Consider the following 12,798-nt stretch of genomic DNA (forward strand, 5'->3'; position numbering starts at 1 on the left):
TCCAGTTTCTAGCCACTACAAAAAGGGCTGCCACAAACATTCGTGCACATACAGGTCCCTTTCCCTTCTTTATAATCTCTTTGGGATATAATCCCAGTAGTAACACTGCTGGATCAAAGGGTATGCACAGTTTGATAACTTTTTGAGCATAGTTCCAAACTACTCTCCAAAATGGTTGGATTCGTTCACAACTCCACCAACAATGCATCAATGTCCCAGTTTTCCCACATCCCCTCCAACAATCATCATTATTTTTTCCTGTCATCTTAGCCAATCTGACAGGTGTGTAGTGGTATCTTAGAGTTGTCTTAATTTGCATTTCTCTGATTAATAATGACTTGGAGCATCTTTTCATATGACTAGAAATAGTTTCAATTTCTTCATCTGAGAATTGTCTGTTCATATCCTTTGACCATTTTTCAATTGGAGAATGGCTTGATTGGAAAACTATCCTTCAAGGGAAAGGGTGCTTCCATGTATTTTGTTGCTTTTTTGGGGAGGGGGGCAGATTTTGGTAGATTGGAACTACATTGAGTGCTTGATTTGGAGGGACTGTGAACTTCTAGTAAAATCATTTATCTAACTGGCTTTTTTCTTCTCCTTTTTCAGAGTGATCAATGCAGGAAAGAGCACACACAATGAGGACCAAGCCAGTTGTGAGGTGCTATCTGTGAAGAAGAAACCAGGAGTCATTACTTCAACTCCAAACAGAAATTCATCTGCAAAGCGAAGGTCCTCTCTTCCTAATGGGGAAGGACTCCAACTAAAGGAGAATTCTGTAAGAGAATCCCTTTTAATCTTGATCACATAAGCCAGATAACTGTTTGTCTCAGCACTTAGCATAGTGCTTGAATAGAAGGGGATCTAAGAAATTAACTTAATAACTTTCCCCCTGAAGAGTTTAAGATGCAAGGGCCAAATTGAGAATATAGGGTATAAGGAGCATGGGGAAATGCAGATGGACTATGTCAAAATGGCCTAGAAAAGTGTTTTTCAAACTTTTAAACTTAAGGTTCCTTTAACTCCTAAAAATTGAGATATCCCCAAAGAGCATTTGTTTATGGGTTATACACTATTAACATTTAGTTTATTTAAAATGAAAACTGATGAATTTTCAAAATATTTCCTTTAAAATCATGAAACTATCATATGTTAACATTTATAAATTTTATGAAAGATAATTATATTTTCCAAAACAAAAAGATGAGAAAAATAACATTGTTTTATACATTGTATTTTTACACATTGTTTTTGCAATTTTTAAAAAATATCTGGCTTAATATAAAGACAGAGGAAGCTTATAAATCATCTCATTGAATTTAGGTAGAATTATTTTTGACCTCTTTTTATATATTACATGAAAGAATCTATATTTCACAGCAGTTTTATCTAGATTGTAATTATTCTGTAAGTATTTTTTCCCTTGAAAATAACCCCCCAAAAGTTTACTCTTATCACTTGGAAAATGTGATAAGAAGATTTAAAAAAAAAAAAGGAGTGGTTACTATGATTCAGTATTGGAATAGAATGACAGTGAGAGAGAAAAAAGTAGCACAGGTGATCTGGAATTGGAGTATTACTAATCTTTAACTCAGGGAATCCAGATAGATTCAAGAGCAGGGAAAGCCAAGGTTATATAGTGCCCTTCAGTCTAAGAATGGACAATGTGTATCAGAAAGTAGTAAAGAATTAAAGAAATCATTAAGACCATGTATGACTTATGCCAGAAATTAAAGGTATAATTTGACATTAGGAAAATCAGTCATATATTTAATTCTGTTTTAAAATCAAAGCATTCGAAACCACACAACCGTCTCAATAAACGCAGAAAAAAATCTTTGACAAAACATAATACTCTTTTGAGCTAAAAACCCTATAAAGTATAGACATAGAGGGACCTTTTAAAATATCATATAAAACATTGATCTAAACCATAAGTATCACATGTAATATAGATACACTAGAACCTTTTCCAGTAAGTATAAAAATTCATTCTGGAAATGAAGCATAATACTTATTTTCCTCACTGTTTTTGATATGGTTCTAGAAGAATTAGCAACATCAATAAGAGAAGAGGGAGATATTAAAATTATAAACATGGGTAAAGAGGAGATAAACTAACTATTTGCTGATGATATGATTGTTGGGAAATCCTAGGGATTTAGCAAAGATATTGAAACAATAGCTTCAGCAAGTTGTGGGCTACAAATCTTCAAAAATCAATTTTTTATTTTCTATTTTATAATAACAAAACACAGGAAACAATAATGGAAAAGAAAATTCTGTTCTAAAAATGCATAAAATATCTGGGTAATCAACATACCAGAGCACATAAAAAACTTAAGAGTATTCCAAGTCACTAATAATCAGAAATGTAAATCAAAGCAATCTGGAAGTTTTACCTCATATCATGCCAATATTGTCTGTATTGGGGGAAATGATCAAAAAAATGGAAATAGTCAGTGTTGAAAGGGTCACCGAAGGTTAGACATTCTAATACATTGATAGTAGAGCTGTGAAATGGTAAAGTATTTTGGAAAGTGATTTGAAATTAATTTTTTAATAAACTAAAATGGCCGACTTGTGTTAGGTTTGTCTTTAAACTGTCCTTTTCTAATGGGATCATCCCATCTCATGTCACCCCATCATGTCAGTCAGAATAATCCAAGAGTTTTAAGGAATGTAAGAGTAGAAGTGGTTGGTGGATAGAAGTCACTGGAAACTGTCTCCAAACTCTATTTCTGAGCTTTATAATCCAAGGAAGCTATTAATAAGAAAGCCACTACCTATTCCAAAATATTTATAGTAGCACTTTTTGTGGTAGCTAAAAATTAGAAACAAAGTTGGTGCTTATCAGATGGCTAAAAAAATTGTTCCACATTATGGATCTTCTGTAGAAAATTGTGTGATAAAACAGAAAAGCATGGAATGATCTATCATCTATCTATCTATCTTTTGCAGAGGCAGTTGGGGTTAAGTAACTTGACTAGGGTCATACAGCTAGGGAGTATAAAGTGTTAAAGTCAGATTTGAACTCGGGTCCTCCTGACTTATGAACTAGAGCTCTATCCACTGTGCCACCTCTCTGCCTTGTAAAGATTTATATTAACTAATATGTGGAATGAACCAAGAAAACAATTTGCAAAGCAATTACAACAATGTAAATGAAAAAGAACAATAACATACCAAAAAAAGCAAATTAACAAAATTATAAAGATCAGAGAAGAATTGAATGGAGATGAAAGGACATAATATATCAATTGATTGTGTTGCCTTTTTTTCCTCTAAAAATCTTACTGTCCATTCTGAAGGAAGGAAAGAAGGAGTGCTTGGGATAACTACAATGATATAAGAAACAGAGGATGTCAAGAAAAACTTATTTAAAAGTAAATAAATTCAGATAATAAAGCTTAAAAAAGAGAAAAAACTATTTCTAAGGAGAGTTGTCACCCCAGGAAATTTTTGTACATCATTATTTCTGTGTATATGTTGTTTCCACATGTAAAATAAAAGCTCTCTGAGGGCAAGGTCCTTCATTTTTGTCCCAGCATCAAGAATAACTTCTGGCATCTCTAGTGAATGTTTAATATATACTTGTTGATTGAATGGATTGAGAACTTGAGCTGGACTCCAAATACAAATAAATATGAAGCAGAGGTAGCAGTTGTTAGGAACTCACATGCCCAATGAGAAGTCTCATCTCTGGAGTTTATTGGGGTGGGTAGGAAATGAGCCCCAGCTCCTGAACTGTCAATCATGAAAAGGAGTCAAATGAAACTGTCTGCCACCTCTTAGTTTTTTACTCTTGGCATAAAATTGCTGCTTTCCCCCCTCAACTTCCTTGTTTTTAATTCATTTGCCAAGTTTCAAGCCTCTCATTATTCCATATTATGTTTTTCAGTTGGCTTGAAGCTTATTGACACATCCCTATAGAGGAGGAGTTCTTAACTTGGCATCCAGGATAGACTTCTGGAAGACAATGGGACAGTGTCTTGTCATACCATCTTGCCATCAGAAAAGCTAAAGATTTTGAGGAAGGATAAGAAAAAAATTATATGTAGGTGAAAAAATTATATGTTTGATTTTACTGCTAAAATATGAAGCATTTCCGTTAAAAACATTCTTCTGAGAAGGAAGTTCATGATATTAAAAAAAGGTTAAGAAGAACTTCCACTATAGGGTAAATTCACAGCAAAGTTCTTCTGCTAGGGTTGAACTACATGTGTGTCCTGATTGGCTCATTTGTTGTTTGAAAGGGAAGGGTCCTTTAAAATTGCTGAAGAAGCACTTAGAAAAGGGATAGGGAATGATGAGCCTCAACTTCCTCTCTAGTGAGATTACTATTATTATTTTTAAAATTTTGAGGGGTTTTGTTTGAGATTTCATGTAAGTGTATAGAGCTTCCAGGGATTAAATCCCTTCTAATAAGGCAAATCAGCAATTGCTTCCAAGTTTATAGTGTTGTACTGAGAGCTGAATGATTTAACTCATGACCTCTGAGAACACTTGAAATCTAGGTCTTCTAGATTCTTAAAGATAGCCTATTCACTATATTAGGTTGTTTCTTTGGCCTTCATAGAGACCATGAATATTGATGGTGGAAGAAGGTGTTTTTGAAACACTTATTCCTTCCCAAGGCAGTTTGCTCTCAGTAATGTTATAGAAGGAGGCTGTTTATAATTGTAGATTTGAATGATGGCACTGTGTTGAGATCCCTTTGGGGTAACACTTATTCCTTCCCAAGGCAGTTTGCTCTCAGTAATGTTATAGAAGGAGGCTGTTTATAATTGTAGATTTGAATGATGGCACTGTGTTGAGATCCCTTTGTTGTTGTTAGTTTCTGGGATTTTTCTTTCCTTATCCTAAAATTCTATTATGGGCTTTGGAAAGATCAGTTGCCTTAGAAATACTTGTTCAACTTCGAACTCGCATTTTTTTTTTTTTTTTTTTTGATTAATAGCAAAGTTAGTCCTTTTCTTTCTCTCTCTCTCTTTCCTTTCCTTTCCTTTCCTTTCCTTTCCTTTCCTTTCCTTTCCTTTCCCTTTTCCCTTTTCCCTTTTCCCTTTTCCCCCTTTTCCCCTTTTTCCCCCTTTTCCCCCTTTTCCCTTTTTTCCCTCTTTTTCCCTCTTTTTTTTCCCTCTTTTTTTCCCCTCTTTTTTTCCCCTCTTTTTTTTCCCTCTTTTTCCCTCTTTTTCTCTTTTTCCCTCTTTTTCCCTCTTTTCCCCTCTTTTCCCTTCTTTTTCCCTCTTCCCTTTTCCCTTTTTCCTTTTTCCTTTTCCTTTCCTTTCCTTTCCTTTTCCTTCCCTATACATCCATCCTTTGGATATGATGGTTTTGTGTCCCTTTACTAGGGGAATAGTAAAGTTTTGTAGCTATCCATAAAAGAGTAAATATCAAAACAGGTTTAAGGCCAGTATTTCATTGAATAACTTCCTCAAGGCTGACCTAAAGTTTATAGGAGGCAGAATAAAGAAGAGAGAAAAAGGCTTGGTGTTTAGTGTGAGAGTCAGGAGACTTGGGCTCCAGGCCAGAAGCTGTCAGTATGTGTGATCTTAGGAAGATCACTTTTTTTCTAGACATCAGCTTCCTCCTTTCTAAAATTAGGGGTTGGATTTAATCAGGAGTTCTTAATTATCAGTCTGATGAAATCTATGAACCCCTTCTCAATTAATGTTTTTAAGTGCATAAAATAAAAAAAGAAAATACAAAGGAAACCAGTAATTTTTTTTTAAAGATACATGTTTTCCATTTTTTTTTTTTTTTTTTTGGTGTGTGTGTATGTATGTGTGTGTGTGTGTGTGTGTGTTTTTAATAAATGATTCCACAGTCCTCAGTTCATGAATTCCCGGATTAGACAGATTCTCTAGGTTCTTGCCATTGCTGCTGTTAGGTGATTAATGAACTCTAGTCTGGTGCTAACTTGTATGACTAAGGCCCCATAAATTTTGTAGTTTTGTATTGAATTGGGTTGATGCTACCTCCCTCACAGTGTAGCTTTAAGAAACAAATGAGATAATTGGCTGAACAGAATTGTTCTTTTCTAGTAGGACATAAAATTGAGAAGCTGACTTCCTGGTAATTGCTATAAAAAAGTCTCATCCTTTGGCCCATTGCCAATTAATGATGACATCTCTGATCCTCTCTCTTTAACCCCCTTTCCCCACCACTGGGTCAAGTTCCTCTTAGAGTTTTAGCTTAGGGTGGTGGTGTTTTTTCACTTCCTTTCTTAGGCAACATATTATGGCCGACTTGTGTGTTAGGTTTTTAAACTGTGCTTTTCTAGTGGGACCCTCCCATCTCATGTCACCCCATCATATCAGTCAGAATAAGCCAAGATTTTTGAGGAAGGTAAGAGTAGAAGTGGTTGGTGAATAGAAGTCATTGGAAACTGTCTCCAAAAATGACCTTACTGGCTCGTTCCCCAGATCTAGGAGTGCTTCGTAGCAAAGATGCCAGAAATTATGTTAAACATAATTAAGAAATTATTCTAAGCAGAAGCTAGATTTTTGAGGGTGAGGGAGAGTTGGGTGTGTTTAGGTAGCAGGGAAGCAGCCAATAGATGGGGACAGATTGAAGATAAGTGAGAAAATGGGAATAATGTGGGGGGCAATTTGGTGGGAAAGATGGAGTGGAATGGGATCAATCACTTAGGCATGTAAGAAAGTATGCTTTGGCAAGGACAAGGACTACCTCTTCACATGAGATGGAAGTGAAAGTGAGACGATAGTGGCAGAAGGAATATGAATGATGCAAGATGAGGAGCAGATAAGAGGCTCTTGACAAATAATCTTTTTTTTTTTTCCAGAGAAATATGAATCAAGTTTCTTAGCTGAGAGAGTAGGGGGAGGGAAAGCCATGGGATATTTCAGGAGAATGAAAAGATTAGGGAAAAAATGTCATGAGTTAACTATAAAGCAAGAATTGGGGAAAAAGGGAGAATATCCCACAGACTGGTAGGTAACAGCTACCAGAACTTTGATTGGATGGTAGATCCTCAAAGGAAGAGAAATTACTGGTAAAATAAATAAGTAAGAGGAAGGGGGTAAACTTGGAAGTGGCCATGGAGAGCAAGGATCATTATGCAGCCAGTGCTGAAGAGGGTGTCCAGGGAAACAGTTTCATCAAGAGCAACAGCCATAAGACAAAAGGAATGGGAAAAGAAATGATTCACAATGAAAGTTTCTTATCTCTGGAGAAAATGTTAGCTTAAAAGTGAGACATTGGTGCCTTTTCCTTTTTGTAGAGCTGATTGTTAAATATTTACCAGCATAATTTTGGAAAGGAAATACAATAAAGGAGTTGACAATGAAGGGCAGAGAATAGAGGTTTGAATAAATGACAGATATTTGTTGTTGTTCCCTACCAACTGTTATCCCATCCCCCCATGAAAAGGTTTTGGGTCTCCCCAAGAAAGGAGAACAGAAAGGTATTCAATTTACAGTACAATTTGCAAGAAAAGCAAAACCTTTTCACTAAATATTGCATAGTGAGTCAAAACAAATTCCTTCATATAGTAGTCATTAAATAGCAGAATAGGATTCAAATCTAAGTCCCTGAACTCTATTCAAGAATTTTTTTTGACAGTTAACTTCTAGAACATAGTCTTTCTCTCCCTCTATCCCTAGGGAGGGGATGGTTTGAAAACAGAACTTAGAGAATCTGTAGGGGTTCTTTACTATTGATTGATTTGTATTCTGGACCCTTCTGCCTCTGGTCATGTCTGTGAACCCCTTTCACAGAATTATGTTTCAAATACATAAAACATATGATCACAAAGGAAATCAATCATATTTGATTTTTCTTTTCTGAATGAACATTCTCAAACTTCCTCAGCTACAGGAGATGGTAAATTCATCATGGGGTAAATTCCATACTAGTCCTAATTAAAAAGGGCATTAGAACAGAAAATCATGTGTCAAGTCTCTTGGAAATGCTAGTAACTTGCAAAGAAATCACCTCAACTGACCTTTGGATAATGAGAATTGCTAAGGCAACAAATAGAATTCTTAAAGAGAAAATGATAAACTAATCTGATGGTGTTTCCAGGTCAAAGGGATTCTTTTTTTCATTGGTCCAGATCCATGATTTCATTGGTGCAGGCATCTCACAGTGTGGAAACTTCTCTCACCAATGCAGATCATTTATAATCTATAATTTTAGAAAGTTGCATAGGCTGCTAAGGAAGAGAAGTGAATAGTTTATGGCTACTATATGTTAGAGTAAGGACATGAAATCATGTCTTCCTAAACTCACTTATGACTTTCCACTTCTTAGACCATCATTGCCTGTTTACCGTTTTCCAAGCTACCAACTAGTCAGTAAAAGCTGGAAAGTAAGAGACTCTCAGGCCTGGGGAAAAAATTGCTAAATCATGAGGAAAAGATAAACTAATTTTGTTCATACAGACTTAAAACTCCAATAAAAGGAAATGAATGAAATTCTTATGCCTTTGTAGACAAAGTTTTAATGTTCTCGTTTGGGCAAGAAAATATTCATGTTTGTTGATGGTCATTCAAAATGACAAGAAATAATAAAAATATTTGGGGAAAATATTTCAAAATTCTTTTTGAAGTCTTGAATTCTCTGATGTTTATTTCAAACATGGGTCTTTTTAATGTCTGAAAACTTCTCAACTTTAATGGAACTTAAATTTTTTTTTCTTTTTTGATCTATGAGTAAATAAATAGCTTCAAAGCTAAACCAACTAGAGAAGCTAATACTTAATTGTTGTTTATTTGTTTTTTAGTCATAGCTAACTTTTCATGAATCCCTATATGGGGTTTCCTTATCAAAGATAAGTTTGTCATTTCTTTCTCCAGCTCATTTTACATATGAGGAAACAGGCAAACAGGATTAAGTGGCTTGCTCAGGGTCACACAGCCAGTGTCTGAGGAGCACTAACTTCAGGGCTGGTTCTCTGTTTACTGCATCGCTAGATTTATTTATGTGCCTTAGGAGAGACAAAAAGTCAAATGAGAACACTAGACCATACTGCCTATAAAGGCATAGAATTATATGTGAGACTGTGAATCTTAAAAAAAAACAAAAAAACTTTTGTAATATATATATAACTTATCATATTAGTTCCACTTGAGTCACAGTATCACCTTCCTTAATGTCACGGTCCTCTTTGAGAATGAAAGACAAAATGACAGCAATGATGACATTTGTTCCAAAGTTCTGTTCCATTTGTTTGTATTTCCCTCTGAACCACCTTCCATTTTTGTCATCCATTTTGAAAAAGATTCAGTGACATGTTTTGGGGGCAGCTAGGTGCCACAATGTATAAAACTTTAGCTCTGGCGTCAGGAGGAACAGAGTTAACAGATTCCCCTTTTTCTTCCTTCTCCAACTAGAGAGAAAATTGTCCTATGAGAATATTAATGCAGTGGATACTAAATATGAGGGCCACATATCAGAAGCAGAATAAAGGGACTGTGTGTGGAAGAGCACATGTATTTTTCTCATATCATATATGGCCCTTGTGGCCAGTCCTATGTAACAGTATAGGAGATGAATTATAATCTCATGGTTAAAGAAATTGTTTTAGCACTAGGATTTACTGGACCAGTCATTTCATACTCTTGTATCTGTGATAATTTGGAAAAAGAGGAGAATAGTTGCTGAATAAAGAAGAAAAGAGTTCTAAAATTCTTGTCTTTGTGAAGATCATTGGAAAGCCTCCCCTAAGTACTGGTGGGTATAAGTTTCTTGAGGCTAGGGAGTTCTTATAATATGTTACTTATATGTAATATTATTTACTCACTACTTGATTAGGTGACCTATTTAGCCCCTGAGAAGAATTAAACATGGTTATTGTAGTAGAGGCAATAAGGTAATTAATCACCATTTTATATTAAGAGACAACATTATTTAGGGAGAAAATGTTCTGTGTCCTTGGGGTAAAAAAGCCACTTGTTTTTAGTCTCAGCTCTATTTAAGTATCTCAAGTTGGGTAAGTTACTGATTTCTTGCCTTAATAAAAGTTTCTGAATAATATGTCTAAATATAGCATTCCCTGTTTTTATCTTCTTCTTTTTCAAAGGTTCTTAAGGCATCGTTGCTCATCTAACATTAATAACTATTGTTGGTCCCAGATTGCTGGACACTGGGCACTGAGCCCATTTCTTCCCCACCAATAGGCTCTTCTGCTCTCAAGTCATGCACACAATTTGCATTAATTTTAATTCTGTGGGCTAGATATCTTTTATATATATATTCATTCCTTGACTTGTTTAGGAAAAAAAAAATGCTTCTATACCAGGAGAAAGTTACATATTTTTAATTCATATCAATTTATAATATGTATGGGACAGGTATTTATTTCCAATCAGGAATAAAATGCTAAATGACATAAAACTCAGTCTGCATCGACAGAAATAAGACTGGTTCAGTAATTTTGTTTATAACTGGTTATAAACCAGTGAAAGTTTGATACTTAATCCTTATAATAATAACAGCTTTCAGGTTTGCTGCATAGGCCCTATTTACTGTTCACTTTGGTTTTGCACTGTCCAAACAACTTCTTGCCTCTGTCTTCTAACAAAATACTTCATTCATCCTCAGGCCCATCCTCTTTGTGATTGTTATCTTCTCTTGCTTCTTCTTTTTTTTAAATTTTATTTAGCCTTTTATTTACAGGTTATATGTGTGGGTAATTTTACAGCATTGACAATTGCCAAACCTCTTGTTCCAATTTTTCCCCTCTTACCCCCCCCCCCACCCCCTCCCCCAGATGGCAGGATGACCAGTAGATGTTAAATATATTAAAATATAAATTTCTTCTCTTGCTTCTAATTACTTGTAAACAACAACAAAATATCAAGACTTCAGATCTTGAATTCACAAATACTTGTCCCAAGTCTGATCCATCTTTTTTTTTTTAATTTAATATTTTATTTTTCCTCATTACATGTAAAAACAATTTTAACATTCGTTTTTAAAATTTGGAGTTCCAAATTCTCTCCCTTTCTCTTTCCCCACACTCCTTTTTGAGAAGGCAAGCAATTCCACATAGGTTGTACAAGTATAGTCATGTAAAATACTTCCAGAATAGTCACGTAATAGAAAATAGATCCCAAAATACCCAACAACTTCAAAATCTCAAGAAAAATAAAGAAAATGAAACGAAGTATTCTTCGTTCTCTGTTCAGACACTGTCAGTTCTTTCTTTGGGAACAAATAGCATTTTTCACCATACGTCCTTCAGAATTGTCTTGGATCATAATGCCATTCAGCAAAGTCGTTTGTGCCTGATTATCTTACAATATGAAACTGGTATTTCATTTTGCATCAGCTCTTGTACATCTTTTCCAGGTTTTTCTGACAGCATCCTGCATATCATTTTTTGTGGTACAATTTCATTCCATCATAATCGCATACTACAATTTGTTCAGCCATTCCTCAGTTGATTGGGCATGCCCTCAATTTCCAATTCTTTGCTCCCAGATATTATATATCTATATCTACATATATATATATATTGCTATAAATATTATTGTACATATATGTTCTTTTCCTTTTGGGTTTTTTCTCTCTTTTGAGATATCTACCTACTAGTGGTATTTTTAGGTCAAAGGATATGTATGGTTTCCATAGTTCTTTGGGCATAGCTCCAAATTGTTTTATAGCACGATTGAATTAGTTCACAACTCCATCAACAATACATTAATGTCATTTTCCTATTCTGTCCTATTAGCCAATCTAACCCCAAAATCATTTTAATTTGCCCATTTTTTCAGTCAAATCAGAGCATTTTTAATATAGTTCTAGATAGCTTTATTTCATCCAAAAATCATTCATATCTTTTGATCATTTATCAGTTGCACCTAAGATCAAGGAAGAGCAAACAAAAAAGGCAGCCTCCAGTACAGTTTTCTTGCCTGCCCCCTTATTTGAAGCCTTTCAGAACACTTTTTGCCCAGTGGCCAGTAATAGCATTGCTTCCCCATCTCAGGACACTGAGGTCTTCAACACACAGTCGCCCTTGGTGTTAAGCTGCTATCTCTGCCAGGGTTCCAGGTCTCCTCTCTGTGATTCACAAACACATGGATTCAGGAAGAGATACCCTGAATTTTCTCACAGGACAGTTAATCAGGTTAATGAACAAGATTTGTGAGGGTCTGTTTTAACTTTAGGATGCTAAAATACAAGGACTTTAGATATAGGAAGGGAGGAGCATGAACCAATTTTGCTAAAAGGAAGGGAAAAAAAATTTTAAACTGGAGCATTATTTTTATCTGAGGCAAGGACATTAAAAAAACCTTTTCTTGTGGTATCCAGAATTGTCTCAGGCAGTGACCCTTATGTCCAGCATATATAGGTTGTTAACTGGTTTATGTTCTCTTAAGCTTTAGGAGAGTAGATGGGGTGGGATATGGGGAGTAGTGATGAGGGGGAATGGTTATGACTAGAGTTATATATATAAATACATTCCAAGTCCTATTTCCTTAGGATCATCCTTATGTTGTTTAGCTTAGTCAGAACACATCAAAGTGTTTGGGACCTGAAAAATCTGTTAGTTCAGTATCTAATTACAATAACAGGAGATGGCTGTGTCAGCATCCTGGCCAAGTTCATCAGCAGGGGACACAAAAGCTGATTATCTTTCTCAGTGGAGACTTGAGAAGCACTATGGGAATTTAAGTCAGCTAGGATCAAATGGGAATGAGGTGGTGGGGGAGGGGGAAGTTGGAGGAAATGGAGGAGGGGCATAAATATTTGCAACTATTTCAAAGTTATTTTCCTCTCTTAACTGATCTCCCTTAAATATTTGCATTTTGTGCCTTCTCTTTGCTC

General features: G+C 35.2%; 1 protein-coding gene across 1 annotated transcript in view; it reads left to right on the plus strand.

Annotated features, from left to right (window-relative positions):
- PPM1H (protein phosphatase, Mg2+/Mn2+ dependent 1H) overlaps positions 1-12,798 on the plus strand; it is a 304,448-nt gene that overhangs the window by 105,175 nt on the left and 186,475 nt on the right. Inside the window, exon 2 of the mRNA XM_031940929.1 lies at positions 610-778. Coding sequence (XP_031796789.1) covers positions 610-778 — 169 coding nt within the window. The remainder of the gene's footprint in view (positions 1-609; positions 779-12,798) is intronic.

The sequence above is a fragment of the Sarcophilus harrisii genome, chromosome 5 (genome assembly GCF_902635505.1).
Source record: "Sarcophilus harrisii chromosome 5, mSarHar1.11, whole genome shotgun sequence".
NCBI classification, from domain to species: domain Eukaryota; kingdom Metazoa; phylum Chordata; class Mammalia; order Dasyuromorphia; family Dasyuridae; genus Sarcophilus; species Sarcophilus harrisii.